At 56.0% G+C, this 15,398-nt stretch overlaps 8 protein-coding genes across 8 annotated transcripts; 3 read left to right on the plus strand and 5 right to left on the minus strand.

Moving 5' to 3' along the window:
• Positions 1 to 79: 79 nt before the first annotated feature.
• SCHCODRAFT_0258165 (uncharacterized protein) lies at positions 80 to 2,046 on the plus strand (the record flags this gene model as incomplete). Its single annotated transcript, XM_050343916.1, is given in 9 exon segments — positions 80 to 290; positions 340 to 344; positions 360 to 363; positions 461 to 541; positions 590 to 864; positions 918 to 1,042; positions 1,091 to 1,268; positions 1,319 to 1,497; positions 1,549 to 2,046. The coding sequence occupies 9 exon segments, from the start codon at positions 80 to 82 to the stop codon at positions 1,970 to 1,972; spliced, it is 1,482 nt and encodes a 493-aa protein (XP_050198605.1). The 3' UTR covers positions 1,973 to 2,046.
• Positions 1,886 to 3,919, minus strand: SCHCODRAFT_02637564 (uncharacterized protein). The gene is made up of 9 exons (XM_050345976.1): positions 3,672 to 3,919; positions 3,526 to 3,624; positions 3,462 to 3,472; positions 3,236 to 3,408; positions 3,048 to 3,184; positions 2,950 to 2,992; positions 2,618 to 2,898; positions 2,305 to 2,560; positions 1,886 to 2,257 (listed from the first exon to the last, which is right to left on the minus strand). Exons 1-9 carry the CDS (start codon positions 3,767 to 3,769, stop codon positions 2,162 to 2,164), a joined length of 1,194 nt encoding a protein of 397 aa, XP_050198606.1. The 5' UTR covers positions 3,770 to 3,919; the 3' UTR covers positions 1,886 to 2,161.
• Positions 3,920 to 4,504: 585 nt separating this feature from the next.
• Positions 4,505 to 6,574, plus strand: SCHCODRAFT_02637568 (uncharacterized protein). The gene is made up of 5 exons (XM_003028836.2): positions 4,505 to 4,989; positions 5,039 to 5,289; positions 5,341 to 5,869; positions 5,943 to 6,190; positions 6,262 to 6,574. Exons 1-5 carry the CDS (start codon positions 4,780 to 4,782, stop codon positions 6,326 to 6,328), a joined length of 1,305 nt encoding a protein of 434 aa, XP_003028882.1. The 5' UTR covers positions 4,505 to 4,779; the 3' UTR covers positions 6,329 to 6,574.
• A 354-nt stretch (positions 6,575 to 6,928) lies between these two features.
• On the minus strand, positions 6,929 to 7,824 carry SCHCODRAFT_02751789 (uncharacterized protein). Its single transcript, XM_003028524.3, has 3 exons — positions 7,333 to 7,824; positions 7,167 to 7,280; positions 6,929 to 7,111 (listed from the first exon to the last, which is right to left on the minus strand). The coding sequence occupies exons 1-3, from the start codon at positions 7,475 to 7,477 to the stop codon at positions 6,996 to 6,998; spliced, it is 375 nt and encodes a 124-aa protein (XP_003028570.1). The 5' UTR covers positions 7,478 to 7,824; the 3' UTR covers positions 6,929 to 6,995.
• Position 7,825: 1 nt separating this feature from the next.
• Positions 7,826 to 8,235, plus strand: SCHCODRAFT_02637572 (uncharacterized protein). Its single transcript, XM_050345977.1, has one exon. It carries the CDS (start codon positions 7,864 to 7,866, stop codon positions 8,092 to 8,094), a length of 231 nt encoding a protein of 76 aa, XP_050198607.1. The 5' UTR covers positions 7,826 to 7,863; the 3' UTR covers positions 8,095 to 8,235.
• A 295-nt stretch (positions 8,236 to 8,530) lies between these two features.
• Positions 8,531 to 10,691, minus strand: SCHCODRAFT_02637573 (uncharacterized protein). The gene is made up of 3 exons (XM_050345978.1): positions 9,388 to 10,691; positions 8,904 to 9,334; positions 8,531 to 8,848 (listed from the first exon to the last, which is right to left on the minus strand). The coding sequence occupies exons 1-3, from the start codon at positions 10,671 to 10,673 to the stop codon at positions 8,712 to 8,714; spliced, it is 1,854 nt and encodes a 617-aa protein (XP_050198608.1). The 5' UTR covers positions 10,674 to 10,691; the 3' UTR covers positions 8,531 to 8,711.
• A 110-nt stretch (positions 10,692 to 10,801) lies between these two features.
• SCHCODRAFT_02637577 (uncharacterized protein) lies at positions 10,802 to 12,887 on the minus strand. Its single transcript, XM_003028522.3, has 3 exons — positions 11,665 to 12,887; positions 11,193 to 11,611; positions 10,802 to 11,137 (listed from the first exon to the last, which is right to left on the minus strand). Exons 1-3 carry the CDS (start codon positions 12,876 to 12,878, stop codon positions 10,965 to 10,967), a joined length of 1,806 nt encoding a protein of 601 aa, XP_003028568.1. The 5' UTR covers positions 12,879 to 12,887; the 3' UTR covers positions 10,802 to 10,964.
• A 156-nt stretch (positions 12,888 to 13,043) lies between these two features.
• Positions 13,044 to 13,567, minus strand: SCHCODRAFT_02751792 (uncharacterized protein). Its single transcript, XM_050347252.1, has 2 exons — positions 13,383 to 13,567; positions 13,044 to 13,327 (listed from the first exon to the last, which is right to left on the minus strand). Exons 1-2 carry the CDS (start codon positions 13,511 to 13,513, stop codon positions 13,198 to 13,200), a joined length of 261 nt encoding a protein of 86 aa, XP_050198609.1. The 5' UTR covers positions 13,514 to 13,567; the 3' UTR covers positions 13,044 to 13,197.
• Between the last annotated feature and the right edge of the window lie 1,831 nt (positions 13,568 to 15,398).

Below are 15,398 nucleotides of genomic sequence, written 5' to 3' on the forward strand. Positions count from 1 at the left end.
GCTTTCGGTTCCTTCGTGGCGACGTGGTCTTGCTTCATCCCTCCCTCCTCCCTCCTCACAACTCCCCTTTCCGTGAGCGATGGCGCCGAAGACGGAAGCCGATGGCGCGAGGCCGGATGCGGACTGGTACTGGCGCGGGATTAGGCTGAGGAACTATCGCTCGCCGATGGTCCAGGTCGCGCTTGTCGGGTTCATCGCCTTCATGACCGTCGGCATGTCGAGTGCGCTGGGTGGCGCGGGAGGTGGTGGTCTACTCAACACGAAGCAGAGCACGAATGCGAATGTGGCTGGTGCGTAAATTTACCCTTTATTGTGAATGGAAGCTAACAATCCTATCAGTATACGTGAGTTCACGCTCGACCTCTTCCTTGACCTGCTGATGCGAACCTTGGTCGCGCGCTCTAGTCCAGTACGTCCGAAGAGTGTTCTTCATGACCTTCAATTCTGATGTTCTTCGCAGCATTTGCTGCCCTTGCGTTCTTCTCGGGTACGATCTATAACCGTGTTGGTATCAGGGTATGCCTCGCGTTCGGTGGTTTTGGTGGGTCTTACTGTTCCTTCCCGAGACCATGGTCCTGATGTTTCTCAGGCTATGCCCTCTTGTCCGCCGCCTACATGGCGACGGCGCATCTCGAGGACAAGGCCACGCCCTTCATCGTAGTCGCTGGCTGCGTTGAAGGTCTAAGCGCAGCCATGCTCTGGACCGCGCAAGGCGCCGTGACGATGTCCTACCCCACCGAAGACCAGAAGGGTCGTGCGTTCTCCACCTTCTGGACGATCTTCCAGATGGGCGGCGTCATTGGGTCCATTATCCCTATCGCTGCGAACTGGAACTCCTCAGCGGGCACGCTGAACGACGGGACGGTGCGTGGAGCACGTCGGTGCGGGCGCGTACCGGGCTGATGCGCTTGCTGCAGTACATCGCGTTCATTGTGATTATGCTTACAGGATCGTTCGTCCTGCCGTTCTTCCTGCTGCCGTCCGACAAGGTCGTCCGCTCGGATGGCACCCGCGTCGTGCTTCCTGAGATGCCAACATGGAAGTGAGTGTGTTCTCATGGCGGATGGGTCAATGTCTGACCTTCGCGCAGGTCGGAGATCGTCGGGCTCGTGAGCGTGCTCTTCGAGGACAAGTGGATCATCACGCTATTCCCCTTCTTCATCGCCTCGAACTGGTTTTACACGTACCAGAAGAATGACTTCAACGTGCCGAACTTCACGTTGCGCACGCGGTCGTTCAATGGGCTCTTCAGCAACCTGTTCAACATGGTATGTCGCTACAAACCATCTTACATTCGATTGCTGACTATGCAAATCAGGTGGGTGTCTGGGCGATGGGTTCAGCGCTGGACTACCGGCCGGACAAATTCTCTCGCAAGCTTCGCGCGCGCATCGGAATCATCGCTCTGCTGACTGTGACCCTCGCGATCTGGGGTGGCGGCTGGGCCATGGTCAAAGACTTCAAGCGCGGCGACCATCCTGTCCCGCTAATTGATGTGTGAGTGGCCTCACACGTCGCTCATGTTGCGCACCTTGACGAACCTCATAGCACCGAGTCGAAGCGCTACGCACCCTACGTGATCATGTACATTTTCTGGGCGATGTACGACGGGATCTTCCAAGCGTACGCTTACTGGCTCATGGGCTCCCTCTCCAACAACTCCCGCCGCCTCTCGCACTACGCCGGCTGGTACAAGTCCCTGCAGTCCGCCGGCGCCGCGATCGTCTGGCGCCTCGACGGCCTCGAGGTCTCGTACAAGTCGATGTACCTGAGCACCTGGATGATCATGGTGTTCGCGGTCATCACGGCGTTCTACGTCGCCTTCTCGCGGGTGCAGGAGCACTGCAACGACGAGCCGCAGACGGCGGCGACACCGTCGGAGGGGTCGGATATAGAGGCGGCGAGCACGACGTCGAAGGGAGAGGGGAAGGGGATGGAGGTGGAGGTGTCCACTTTACCTGCGAAGTCGTAGACCTTTCGCTATACATACTGGGTATTTATTGCTTTGCTGCCCTGTTATCTCTGTAACACGACTGTCTGACTCTCATTCTGGATATTTGATGATGACTATAGATATGCCGGTCTCAACGACGCGTCGGATTCGTGGGCGTCTGACGCGAAGACTGGATTTGGGGCCACCTATCGGTGCCGTATGCGAGGTCTACGCTCTTACTCTTGAAGACGACGGCCCTACTGCCATGTCGTAGTCGGGTGGTAACGTGCCTTCGCCGTGGTGATTCTGGTGCATGTCTGCGACCTACAAATCATCAGTACAATCGAAAGCTTGACGAACATCATGCGCACCGTAGACGTAGAGGGGTGCGCTCCTCCACGAAGTGCAGATCGTCCTTTGTCCGTAACCGGAGTTTGGCTACCCGACGAGTATGCGTACGGTTGTACGAGCCGGTCCCGGGACTCAAACAGCCCCACTTCGTCCATGGTGTTATTGGACGATTTCCTCTTGCGCCGAACGATCAAGAGGGCCAGGAGTGCGACGGCGGCAATGAGCACGACGCCGCCAAAGGCGATGCCGACCAGCTCGCCAGTGGATAACCCCTGACTTCTCACGAACAGCATCAGCACATTCGGAGACAGAAGGATTGCAGCGCGCACGTACTTCTTGTCCTGGACGTCCTTTGGAACTATATCTGTGTGCTCGGCCACGCTGACGACGGCGTAGTCGATGAGGACTGAGCTCTGTGGTGCGTCCCCCGTCGGCGCATTCGCTAGGACTAGCTTATGAGTGCCGTTGCCGATATTGTTAGCGTGGTATAGCAAGACTTGCGTCTCCGTGTACACATCCTTCGCGTTGAAGCCCTGGGCGCCGCCACCGTCCAGCTGGACGGTGTAGCGTCCGTAAGCTGGGCCAACAGTGCCGTACAGACTGACGGATTCGCCCTGGAAAGACATGAGTACTATGCATGAAGGCCATCAATTTGAAGAATGAACCGAAAACTCGAGCGTGACATAGCTATCCCCGTCTACAGCCTGGCTGTATTGAGATCGTTGAGTTGAAGTTCACGATGAATTTAAGATGCACCACATACTGCGCCGCACCACCCTCGTACCGACCACCCGCGTCGGTTGTGGTCCATGGTCCGGTGTACGAGAAGTTCGGATGGTTGTCTGGCAGCGTCATCTGGCCCGACGTGTAATCATCCCCGAAATCGGTAGTCCAGGTAATCTGCGCATTACTCGTCACTTAAAACTCGAACGGCGAACATGGGGTATGTACATAATCAAGATCCAACCAACCCTCGTCTCCAGACCCATCGCATTGGAGATGGACGGTATGAGGTACATCCAGTTCGAGAGGGCCGGCGGAGAACAAAAGCTGCTGGAATAAGGCCTCGCCCGAATTTCCGTTGTGGCTGCTCTTGACGCCGTCCAATTCAACAGAGTATGGACCTTCTCAAAGATCAGCCCGAAATACTGCTCGGACTGAAGGACTTTCGTCGTACCATGATTGGATCTTCGCGCATCTCATCAGACAGTATCTTGTAGGGAAGCATCATGTTCACGCACCTCTTTGCGCCATATAGGTAAACATATGTTCCGTTGAACGTGAAGGACGCCCGCGAACCGTTTGTCTGCGTGACCGTGAATGTGCCACCATCCGAGTATCTAGGTGTGGTTGAGCAAAGGCTACTTCGTGTGACGTGTCAGCTCACGAGAATGCGCTGGTATCCTGGGTTCTGTTCCCCGTGTGCCAGCCGGTGTAGGTGATGAAGGGACTGTTGTCGTCTACTGTGAAATTCTGCGGGGACATGGCGCGCGCAGACGTTGTCAGTGAGAGTAAGGACAGATGTGCGAGAACGTGAACGGCGAGAGGAAAGCAGATATAGCGCTGTGGCAAGCTGCAGGGAGTCGAGACGACATGGACTATGGAGGCAGTTCATGCTGATGCGAGCGGGTCGAAGGTCATGATGGCCGCCGCCGCGAGTCGCTGATCTCTGGGGCTCACCCTCATGCAGTAGATCGCATGCGGCTGAGGTCGCCCAGCTCCTGGAGGGGTTTCTTGGATGGCTGGCAGGACTTTAGGGTGATACTTGACATCTTTTGGTGAGCTATAACTCGAAAAGACGTCCTCGGGGATGCACCGCGTTTTCTTCGCGCTGGAGTGATTCGGGATGTGGCGCTTTCCGAGTGATCGACCGGGAGTGAGAGCATCGAAGCAGATGGGTAAGGATCGTCCCACATACCTCGAAGATGAAAGACGTTCGGGCAGCCCTTCGATGTATGCTACTTCATACCGGACAATCATGGAGTCACTGATTGACTCGCGTGCGACTTCCGCATTATATGGGTCCATACAGAGCAGACAGGCTATGTCAGTCATTAGTGATCCTAGGTGCAACACCACGGCTGTTTTGAAAGGAGCGCAGGCAGACAAGAGCGTCAAGGACAAGCCGTGTTGAGCCATAAACGTGCCACGTGCCTCATTGATGGCTGTCCTATCGTCACATATGTCACAATCACACGGAACCTAACGGACTCTGTTCCGCGACGCTCACCAGCATCAACGACCGTCTTTAGGGCTGAGCCCACGTCTTCTCCTACTTCGACATGTACCGACTCCTCACCGAGCCCCAGAACAATAGGTCTTGGTACATACAGAAGCTTGAACGACGTCACCTGGCTGCCAGACGCCCGAAATAGCAAGTCCTTGCATGCCGGTCAGCACGTTTCCCTGAAGCCCTACCTGGATAAAGCAATTTCCTATTTCTCTTGATCTACCCTCATCACCGCGCATCCCCCACTTATAACGCGTACCCCGCTATGAGCGACAGCGACTCCGAAGGCGGCGAGATGGGCGGTGTTGAGGCGACCGTATGGCCGCATCCCGAGAACGTCACATTGTCGATGAATGCAGATCGACTAGTCAACATCGTAGACACCGATACGGATGGCGAGGTCCCAGAAGACATCCAGAAACTAGTTGACTGTCTTGACTGCGGAGCATCTGCCCATCAGTGGCTTTCGACATGGGTGCGTCCATGTACCACCGACCCGCGAGAAGTACTCATTTCCTCGATAGCAGGGTGGTTCAGGGCATTGCCACACGGCTCAAGCTCAGCATGTACAGGCTGCAAATAACGACGTGCCCCATCGCGAAGAAGATCGCGTCAGCGACAACGAGCGCGCCATATTGAACGAGCTATACCCCTCAGTCCTGCACGCCATACAGCTGCTTCAGCACTCTGTCTCGCGCCCCATGATCGCCACGCCAGAGATCATGACCATCTTCTACTCCGTCATACGCGTCGTCTTCAAGGATCATATACAATAGTGCGTTCCCTTTCAAAACACCGTCTTCCTTTATTGACCTTGAACGACCAGCTCCGGCGGCGGCGCCACATATGCAGTCGCGCGACCCCTCCAAGATCACCCTCCCCTCGATCCACAGAAATACCGTATGGCGGACATCATCGTCCTCTCACCGCATGCTGCTGCTGCATCCGCTATTCCCCGCTACCTCCGCAGCGCGCACGCCTACCAGGCGACCGACATGGCGGACGACGGCGAGGAGGGGCTCATGGGCCCGCCACGCACGGAGCCAGCGAAGACAACGGCTGCTACCATATCCGCGGCAGGCAGCACGACCGACGTCGACATGGAAGATGCAGCGGACCAAATTGACCGCGAGGCGCAACTCATTCGGACGGAGGGCGACAAGCCGCAGGGGCCTGCGGCCCTCGTCGTCGCTCAGCTCGGAGAACTTCCGTCCCTGCTGGCCAGCGCAGTATATCACCGTCAGTATCTAGGGCTCTCGGACCCTGTCATCGGCGTTGGCTTTTCGAAGATGAGAGGCAACGTCCGCGTCGTGATCGCCTGGCTGGACCACCAGAAGGAGGACGAGGTCGGCTTGGTACGTGTCCCTAACTTCGTCTCCCCTCTCGCTTATCCCACCCTTTCCTGCGCGCCGACTAACCATCCCCCAGCGCGGCATCCGCCTCGCCCCCCTCTCCTCCCAAAAATTCCCTGGCGCCGACTTTAACCTCACCGAACCCGCCGAAGTCGTCCGCCTCGCCCTATTCCTCATCCGCGCGCAGAGCATCACCCACACGACCACGCCCACCGACTTCGCCCGCCCCTGGCGCGCGGACACCTGGGCGCCGCACGCCGTGCACTCGACGAAGGGTAACATCGCGCAGTGGGTCGACGATGTGCAGAACTGCCCAGCGCCGAGGTGTGTTTTCTTTTTGATCGGTTTTTGATGGGGCTGGCGAAGGTGTGGGGCGCTGATGCTATGTTTTACAGCACCGTCGACTCGGAGGATCTCGCGTCGAACCTCGAGGAGGGATCGGAGGTCGCGTCGGTGGCGTAAGGTTTTAGGGCGTTTGGATGCGTCTGTGCAAATCGTTCGCGGATGATGAAGGGCTACAACGGCTATTCATTATGTACGTCGATACTTTGAGAAGGGATGGGGGATCTGTGTCCAGTAGTGTAGTCCATCATGTACTTTTTGTTGCTCGAGAGTCTAGGCATCATTTTCGGACAGCAAGCCATAGCTACATCTGAGGGCACAGTTGTGTATAGTCTTCCTCTCTTCTATACTTTTCTTCGCTCGCCAGCCGCGTTTTCATGAGCGGGATGTTTTGTGCGTCGAGGTCATGGCGTCTCAAAGCGTGATTGTCACAGTTCATTTTTGGAGCAGTCACGATTGTCTGCAGCAGACAACGTGCCGCCAATGTCGGTCCCGCGTCGACAACAACGGGAAACTATGCTGCGGGCAACGGGATCTTTGCGTTGCAGGCAATATAGCTGCGGGCAACGGCGTTCTCGCGGCGCAGGCAGACGGCCGGCAGAGCTGCAGGCCAGGGATAGAACAGCAGACAATAGTTCTATTTGAGTGCAAAGCGAAGGTCAGAACTCTCTAGCTAGGTATGCTACATAACAATGCGCTTAACACTTGATAGCTATGATACAGAGGCGTGTCGGATCAGGTCGCGATGTTGGTTATTGTACAAGGAAGTGTGGGTTCGGTTACGCGTCTAGAAACGCTCGGGGTAGCCTTCCGCGGTGAGTTTCTGCCAGGCGAGGCATGCAGCGTCATTATCTGCAGAAGCCATCGTGCTTCCCTCCGCACGAGACCATTCGGCACCATCAACTAATGTAGAGGGATGGTCAGCTACGCAAGCGGACGCAAGAAAAGGCATACTGACTCCGTACAATGGCTATCCAACGGGTAGCCCCTCCTACGCTAGTCTGTACGTGGTCGTAGGTAGGAGTCGACCAGCCGTAGGCTGCAACGCGGTTGTGAAGCCTGTTCTTCCAGTCTGTACGCTATGAGACGGGGGGAGAAGACGGCAAAAGTATGTGGAAACTCACGAGACATAGCGTATTTCTTCTCTGGCGGTGGTGTTGCAGGGCTCGGTAGGGATGCGGGGGACTCTGAGCTCGTTGGTGAGGACTGAGCATTGTTCCATACGTCCTTTATAGGGCGAAATGGCACTTGGGATCGGCGAGCTCCCATCTCGTTTTTATTCCTGGAGTGAAGCGGCTCCGTTCTTACGAAGGCGTGCTACTGCGAGAAACGGTGGTGGGGTTAATCTCGTTGATGTGATAGGCGCCCAGCTGTGTGGTCGGTATAGAGGATGATTGGCCCAAGGCCCGCTACCGAGAAGTACAACGCCAAAGTCAGGGAGCTCCGCGGCCAATGGACCTTTCGACGAGTACGGAGGCGCGGCGGCGCGACTGATTTTTTCCCGTTGTCTGCAAGCGAGCAAAAGAGGAGACGACCCCAGCACGCGCGAGCTCAGAGTCGTATTGAAACCTTCGACAAATCCAGAGAATATTGATGCTCGCGAGAGGCGCAGTAGCCCTCCGCTACAGCGGTGGCGGGGACGACGAGGGTAAGAGATGACGCCAGTCCCCTATACAGCGACTGTATACCCTGAAGTAACGCAGCCATCAGGATTGGCGGATGCGCCGATGTTGACTGCAGCAGCTGTAGTTGTCGGCTCGTTCACGGCTGTCGGCGAGTCGTTCACTGCTGATCCTAGTATAGGGCCACGTGGTTGTTTGTCAATGCGAACGGTTCATTCGAGGGAGAGCAGACAACAGCATAAGTCAGGCCGGAGAATGCTTTGATACTCAGAGCATGATCAAGACCAGATTGAGGCGGACGTCAAGTTCGCGGGCGCGGTCGTATGCCAAACCAATTTTTAAGTTAAAGCTTGGAGTGTACAGCTTTCGAAGAGCCGCGGAAGCCGAAATACCGTTGTTGCTTCAGTCATTTGCGTAACTGGTGGAACCGCTGGGGTGAAACTCGATTTTCGGTGCAGTGAGCCTTTGCAGACAGTGAAGGCAAGACGCAAGTTCGGAATGAACCGCCGGCAACTCATATGCCAAGCGAGCAGTTGATGCCCGGGCACGTTTTTCCTCGGTGATATCCGGAGAAGTTGAACAGTCGTCGGTCCGACTGTGCTTGTTCGTCTACAGCTCAGGACGTACCATGGGTCACCGAATCGAGTACGCGGGGTCAAACTTAGCATATTCTCGTCAGAAATGAGAATGCCGACTTACACACAGGCGTTGAACGTTTGAATGTGACGACGCGGAAATGCGATATTGTGGCCACGCCACCCTCGTAGATCGGGAGCCAGACGAAGGGTATGCGCAAATCCGAATACGTCGGAGGTACATTACACAGGTGGGTTCAGTCTCAATCGCCGCTCGTCTGTCTCCATCGTCGCCGCGATGACACGCTACTTCTTCCCCTTAGTCTGATCCTCCGTCTGTATCCAATTCTTTGGAATTCCCTTCTTCACGAGGTACTCCACGACAGTCTTGGCCTGCTTTCCTTGAACGAGCACCTCTAGCTGCTTATTGGGTCCCGGCGCCACTGTAAAAACATCGATTGGCTTATCCTCGGGCGCTGAAGCGGCAATCCCACTCACCCGACGTTGCGCTCGCGCAAATTTTCCTCAAATCCTCTGCCATCTCCTCGGAGTTCACCGCCATCTCGAATGGCTCAAATCCCGTGATAATCGTCGCCGCCTTTCTCCCCTGCCGTATCTTGTGCGCCACGTTCACCGGCTTGAGTGTGCCCTTCTTCCTCGTCACGCGCTCGCCGTTCGCGTGCTTGACTTCGTACCACGGCTGCATCTGCTTGATCAGGTCGCGGAGGATGTCTTCGCGCTTCGCGAACTCGGGTGCAGGTGGTGTCCCCTTCTTGTTCGGCGGGTACGCCGCAGCGACGAGAGACGATGCAGCGGGGACCTTGAGGCTGATATAGGCCCTTTCGTGCGGATTTATGGCTTCGGGGTGCGCTTCGAGCCAGTTGTTGAATATTCGTTTCAATTCTGGGAACGTATATTGCTCGCTTGTGCTGAAGGACGATTAGATAAAGAGCAGTGATGACGGGCATGGCATTTGACGGACCTCAATCCCCAGTCCACGAACAACGGCACCGTATGCATATGCGGCTTCCATAGCTCCGTCGCTTCGAGCATCGAGCCACGCGCCTCCTCCTTTGCGCTGAGCTCCTCTTTCCTCGCCTCCCTCTTCGCCTCCCGTTCCTCGACCTCACGCACAGTGGGGAATTGCCGGTGTGTTGTAACGTCCGGATGTGTAGTGTTCACGGATGTGACCATCACGTCGTTCTTCTGCTTCGGCGTGGCCTTGACCGTAAGTAAGCCCGCTTTCTCAGCGGCCTTGAGGAAGGCGGCCAGTGATTTATGTGACGAAGTCTTCAGCGATATCTCTTGTCGGAGAGCGGCGCTATCTAGATTTGCGGGGCTCGTGGCAGGAGGAAGAACGAGGTCCGGAAATGCAGGTCGGGATGGAAGAACGTGGCTGGCGTAGAAGGTGTTCGAGGGTACGGGAAAAGAGGAGGGTGGCGATGTAGCTATTGACTGCACGAGAGCAAGGTGGAGGAGTTGCGATACCTCGGCAGGAGTATACACCGGACCTTTGAGCGTTGGCGTCGCGTCGGGCTCCTTTGAAGAGCCATTCGCGTCGCCAACTCCCGACCCTTCGCCCGCTTGCGAATTTGCGGACTGATGGGATGCCTCTGCATGCGATGGGGCCTTCGCCCCGTCATCGCTATCTGCATCGGCCTGACCGTCCGCAGTAGGTGCTGTTAGCGGCGTGTCCTCTGGCGGCTCAGTCTTCGGACCCATCTCCCAAAGATGATCTTTCCAGGTGTGCGTGATCAGCACGGCCTTTCCCTTGTGATCTTCCTTGAGCTCATCCGACGAAAGAGCCATGTGGCCCACAGCAAGAGGCGGCGAGACCTTAGGCGAAGCGCCACCAATCAGACGACGCACAGCAACGAGCTGGCCTTTCTGCAGACCCGGAATATAGCTCGTAACGCCCGGTCGCATAAGATCTGCGCCGCCGATGAGGATCGAGATGACCTGGGACGGTGTCGTGACGAACGGCAGCAGCTCGGGTCGTTTCCATAAGGTGTAGACCGTCGGGATCAAGTCATCGCCAGCCTTCCCCAAGCTGAACCACAGAGGAGTGTCGTCGGCGTCGAGGTAGGCAACTCCCGGAGCGTCCATGTGGGTGGTGAATTTTATGGACTGAATGCCCTCGGGAACCAGCACGTCGCCATCCTCTGCGGAACAGCCGAACGTAGATATAACGCGCTGCTTGAGTTTGCGCCTATCGGAGCTGCGAAGCGCAGAAGAGGTCTTCAAGTGCCCGAGTGGTTTCTTGAACATGACGGTTGCAGACACGCGATGACGGCAGCGGTACTACGCCACAAACCCAACAATTGCCATCAAAATCAACTTCGCACGGCGTCGCGCACGGTAATCCATTTCCTCAAGTGCTTGCTTCAACGAGAAGAAGAGGAATGATGCACATACGTATTTCATTCGGAAGTACGGATATAAGGGAATGTTGTATGCCACACACGGTCGCGAATCCCGACGCTGCCACCCCGGCCAACCTACTATATCTCCATCACTAGATAGCATCCGCATTGCAGAAATATGTCTCCCCCAGGTCTACTACTTTTGACCTTTCTTGTGCGCCTCTCTCTTTTGCGCCTTCGTCAGCCCTTCCACGCGGATGAGTTCCCTCGGAAACCCGACTTTGACCAAGTATAGATCAATCGAAGGCGCTTGCAGCGCTCCCCGAACAATCACTTCCAAAGGCTTCTTCGGTCCGCTTGGAGGAGATACTGTGAGGATGCGTTATTGACCGGGCACCACTACCGAGCGGTAGAAGCTGCGCACCGAAGGCCGAGCTCGCGCAGACTTTCCTGAGGACGTTGGCGAGTTCTTCGGGATTGACAACCGTCCTGTACGATTCCAGGCCCGTAATCGTCGTAATCTTCATTCGAGGCTTCCGAAGTTGTACGACCTTGATGGGGGTGAGGGCATGCTTGGGCTGAAGTACGCAGTCGCCGTTCCTCGGCCGTATCTCGTACCAAGGCTCCATTTGCTGTACCAGCAAACGGAGCACGTCTTGCATACTGGCGGACTGTGGTATAGGCGCCGTGTTCTGCCGGGATATAGCGGCAACAAGAGGCGCGAGACTGGGATGTGTCAAGTCGATTGGCGACGCTCCGGAAGAAGCGACCGCATCTGGGTGTGCGCCGAGCCATTTGTTCAGTATGCCCTCTAGAGCGGTATACGAGTATTTTTCGTCTTCGCTGGAGAATGAATCAGACACGGTCGTATGGTCGGATAGAAGACAAGAACTAACCTCAAGCCCCACTCTTCAAAGAGCGACACAGTGTGGTGGTGCGGCATCCACACTTCTGTGAATCTGACGATGACATTTTCTTCGTCCTTCTCCGCGGCACGAGATGCTTCATATTCCCTCACGGTGAGGAATCGGTCGTGATTCCCGACATCAGGGTGGTTCGCGTTGACGGACATTACCGTCAGGTCGCTCTTCTGCTTCGGTCCTTGTTTTCGCAAGGTCAGTAGGCCAGTCTTCGCTGCGGTCGCGAGGAACTCGGCCAATGACTTATGCATGGAATTCTTCAGGGTTATCTGCTTGCGGAGCGCTGCACTGTCTGCATAGGTGTCCGTTGATGGCGAAAGTACGGATTCAGGAAACGCGGGCCGGGATGGCTGTACATGATTGGAGTAGAATTCGCCAGCGGGAAGGGGGAATTTGGATGGTGGGAGAGTGGCCAGAGACTGTAGAAGGGACAGATGGAGCAGTTGAGAAACCTCGGACGGCGTGTATGCTGGTTGATCGGGATCATCGCCCGTGACGAGGGCCGATAACCCTTCACCTTCAGGCTGATCGGATGGGACGGGAGGTAAGGTAGTACTCGCTTCGGCAGCGCCGTCCGTACCAACTTGTCCTTCCGTAGAGCCCACCGACACGCCTTCCGGCAGCGCAGTCTTCGGACCCATCTCCCACAGGCAGTCTTTCCAGGTATGCAATATCGCAATAGTATCTTTCTTCTGGGAAGCTGCCGCGGGCCCGTCCAAGGATTGCAACACGCGCCCGATAGCGTACGGGGAAGGTGGAGGGGCAGAAGAGCCAATCGTCGACTCTCGCAGAGCGACGAGCTGGTCTTTCTGCAATCCCGGCGCATGCTCCCTCAGAGATATTCTCTTCAAAACCGAATCGCCCTCGATGACTGTCATCATAGCACGGTGCAACGTCGACACGAATGGCAGTAGGTTCGGTCGCTTCCAAAGCGTGTAGACGGTAGGGATCAGCTCATCGGACTTGCCTAGGCTATACCACAGAGGAGTCCCGTCGGCATCGAGATATAAGACGCCAGGAGCATTGTTATGGCTGCGAAAGTTGGTAGACTGAATGTTGTCAGGAACGAGTAAGTCCACGTCCTCTGTCGAGCACGCGAAGGTCGAGGCTATACGTTGCCTGAGCTTGCGCTTGTCCGAGTTGCGCACGGCGGAGGAGGCTTTTAGTGTAAGCGGCTTTCTGAACATCATGGCTGAGGGCAGGCGCGAGTGACGGCAGCTGAACGCCACAAATGTACATCGGTGACTGCCGGTTGCAAGAGGGTTCAAGTTCGCACGGCTCATCGTTGATCTCCGTCGCTCACCACTCCGACGTACATGTACTTTCCTTCCCTGACATTCGAGGAAAGCAAGGAGAACTTTGAATGGCATAGGTATTCGAAGCAGGACGTCCATCTCGCAGGCCCAATTCTCGCAACAATCATGCCTCCAGGCCTATGCGGTTGAGCTCGGTGCGACACTGCGAGGAGGACTCAGGATCAGTCCGCCCTAGACGTGCTCAACAGAAAGCTTACGAAGAGCTGGTTTCGCGAGGGCAATAGTTGTACCACTCGAGACTACCCACTTCCCAGCTATCGCAATCTATGAGGACGCAGTCAATATATTGCGCCCGAGATTCCGCGTCGTTGCAGATGCAGTTGCTGAGACAGGATAGGTGAGCATCGTCTTCGAAGTGAATACGAGCATCTGACTCACACGTCTCCGCCGCAATTCTCCTTCCCAACCCAGCGGTTCATGAAGTCCCAACATACTGGACCGCAGTCAGCGGAAACGACGGTAAGGAAGGCGCTGGTGACGAGGGCGGCGAGGGTGTGCTTAAACTGCATATTTTCCGAGGGATGGATTGATCTGTGAGCCTGGAGAGGATGCGCAACTTCCCGTCGCTTTTATACTCGAGCCATTTCTCACGAAGATGGCAACAGACGAAGTGAAGTGAATGACCGTATGCGCCCGCGCGTCTGAGGACTGGCGCAGAAACTGGCGGTATGCAGCTCTGGCGTGCGACTCTACGCTCGTACTGTGACATCCTCGACTGCTACTCACAAGGAATGCGGCAGGCCATGTGGCGGGGAAGCCGACAATCCATTCACTGCAGTGCAATTTCTCGCTCTCGTCCGAACCCCGATCAAGTTCCTCGGCGATTCAAAATTCTCATAAATTGAATAACGGAAGATTGCGAGAACCCAAGCCCTCTTTCATTCATCCGACGCAAACCACAAGAACACCCGCAACAACCGGACCACGGTGAGTACACAGTACACATGTCGAGCTAGTCCCGCGCCTTCCCGTCTGCCCGTAGCTTCATATCGACGCAGCGAGTGTATGAATCTGACCGCGTGGTGCCATATACAGTTCCCTGCAGTGACGCCACGCTACCGCGCAACTCGCATTTTCCCTTGCACCTTCTTTGGGCCTGCGGTAACCACTGCGAGAGTCTCTACATTATAAGGCAGCACAGTCATCTGATATATTACACAGGCTGAATAACCCTCTCGACAGAGTTGTTCAAGGTCAAATGAATCATCGTTCCGTACCGAGGTTCGATATCGAACTGTGACCGGGCGCTTCCGTCACATCACGTGAGTGCTCCGCCGGCGCCGGCAATCCATAGGGTCCGGCGTTCAAAGCTTGGTCTTGACGTTCACTCCGACACTGCTCGACGTTGACTGCGTCTCTACTGTCGATATCCCCCTTGGCAGACACTCGCAGCCCTCGACGTCCGTGTACACCGGCTTTGAGCTGACGACGCGCTCCGCTCCGCTTTCTACGCCTTTCAGCGTTGGCCGACTGCTCAACTCACCAAGGTCTCCGTTTGAGTCGCAAGCCGTCTTTCATGCTCTGTAGCCGTCCAACGCTCTGCCATAGGTATGCTCAGGATACTTGTTTAAAAGCCCTCGAAATCACAGGACACTGCTAAGCAGGCATGTGACCTTTACTAGGCTTCGTCAGTCTACGAAAGGTTGTGCGTGCCACAAATGGGACCAGCGCCTATGCGCAGGCGAAGCACGCCCGTGCGTCTACGGAAATCTTTCCGTCGATGCTGCGCGTGCTCTGACATCCCCTACACAACCCTGAAGCATTCGTCGTCCCGCACAAGTGCAGACGTTCCCGTCAATTAAGTGCAGTTTCCCTCTCCGCCGACGTGATTCCCTATAGTCCACTCCTCAGACGCCCCCTCGCGCCAATCTCTTGGATCTCAAACACTGATCAATGCCCTACAGTCGCTCTGGACGAGGGACTGAACCTTTAGACTAACGATCAGCAGCTACGCGCGGCGCACAGCGTCACGCGTTCGAGCAGGCGCCAGCGAACGATATTGAAGGGAGCCTGAAGGTGATCGAGGTAGAAGGAGGCCCTCTCGCCCATCGGTGTTACTGCCGAGCGTCGCCGCTGCGGACGACGTTATCAGTACTTCGGGGCTCTGTTTAGTTGACGGTGAGTCCACTGATGATGCTTCCCTCGCTATGGCATCCGTCTGACCTACCTATGTAGCGACCGGGAGATTCGATTGCCATCTAGTCTAGAGAACCCGGCGAGGCGCTGAACTCCACATCCCGCCAACTGCCACGACAACGTGTTGTATCATTTTTGTCGCGCTAAACATCACACTGAAGGTCTTCCGAAACACATCGTCCTCTGAAGTCTTTCGAGGGATTGATATCCCACCCAAAAATGGATGGAACTACCACGTCTACTGCTTACTCGTGGCTC

This window comes from Schizophyllum commune (genome assembly GCF_000143185.2).
Source record: "Schizophyllum commune H4-8 unplaced genomic scaffold SCHCOscaffold_10, whole genome shotgun sequence".
Taxonomy (NCBI): domain Eukaryota; kingdom Fungi; phylum Basidiomycota; class Agaricomycetes; order Agaricales; family Schizophyllaceae; genus Schizophyllum; species Schizophyllum commune.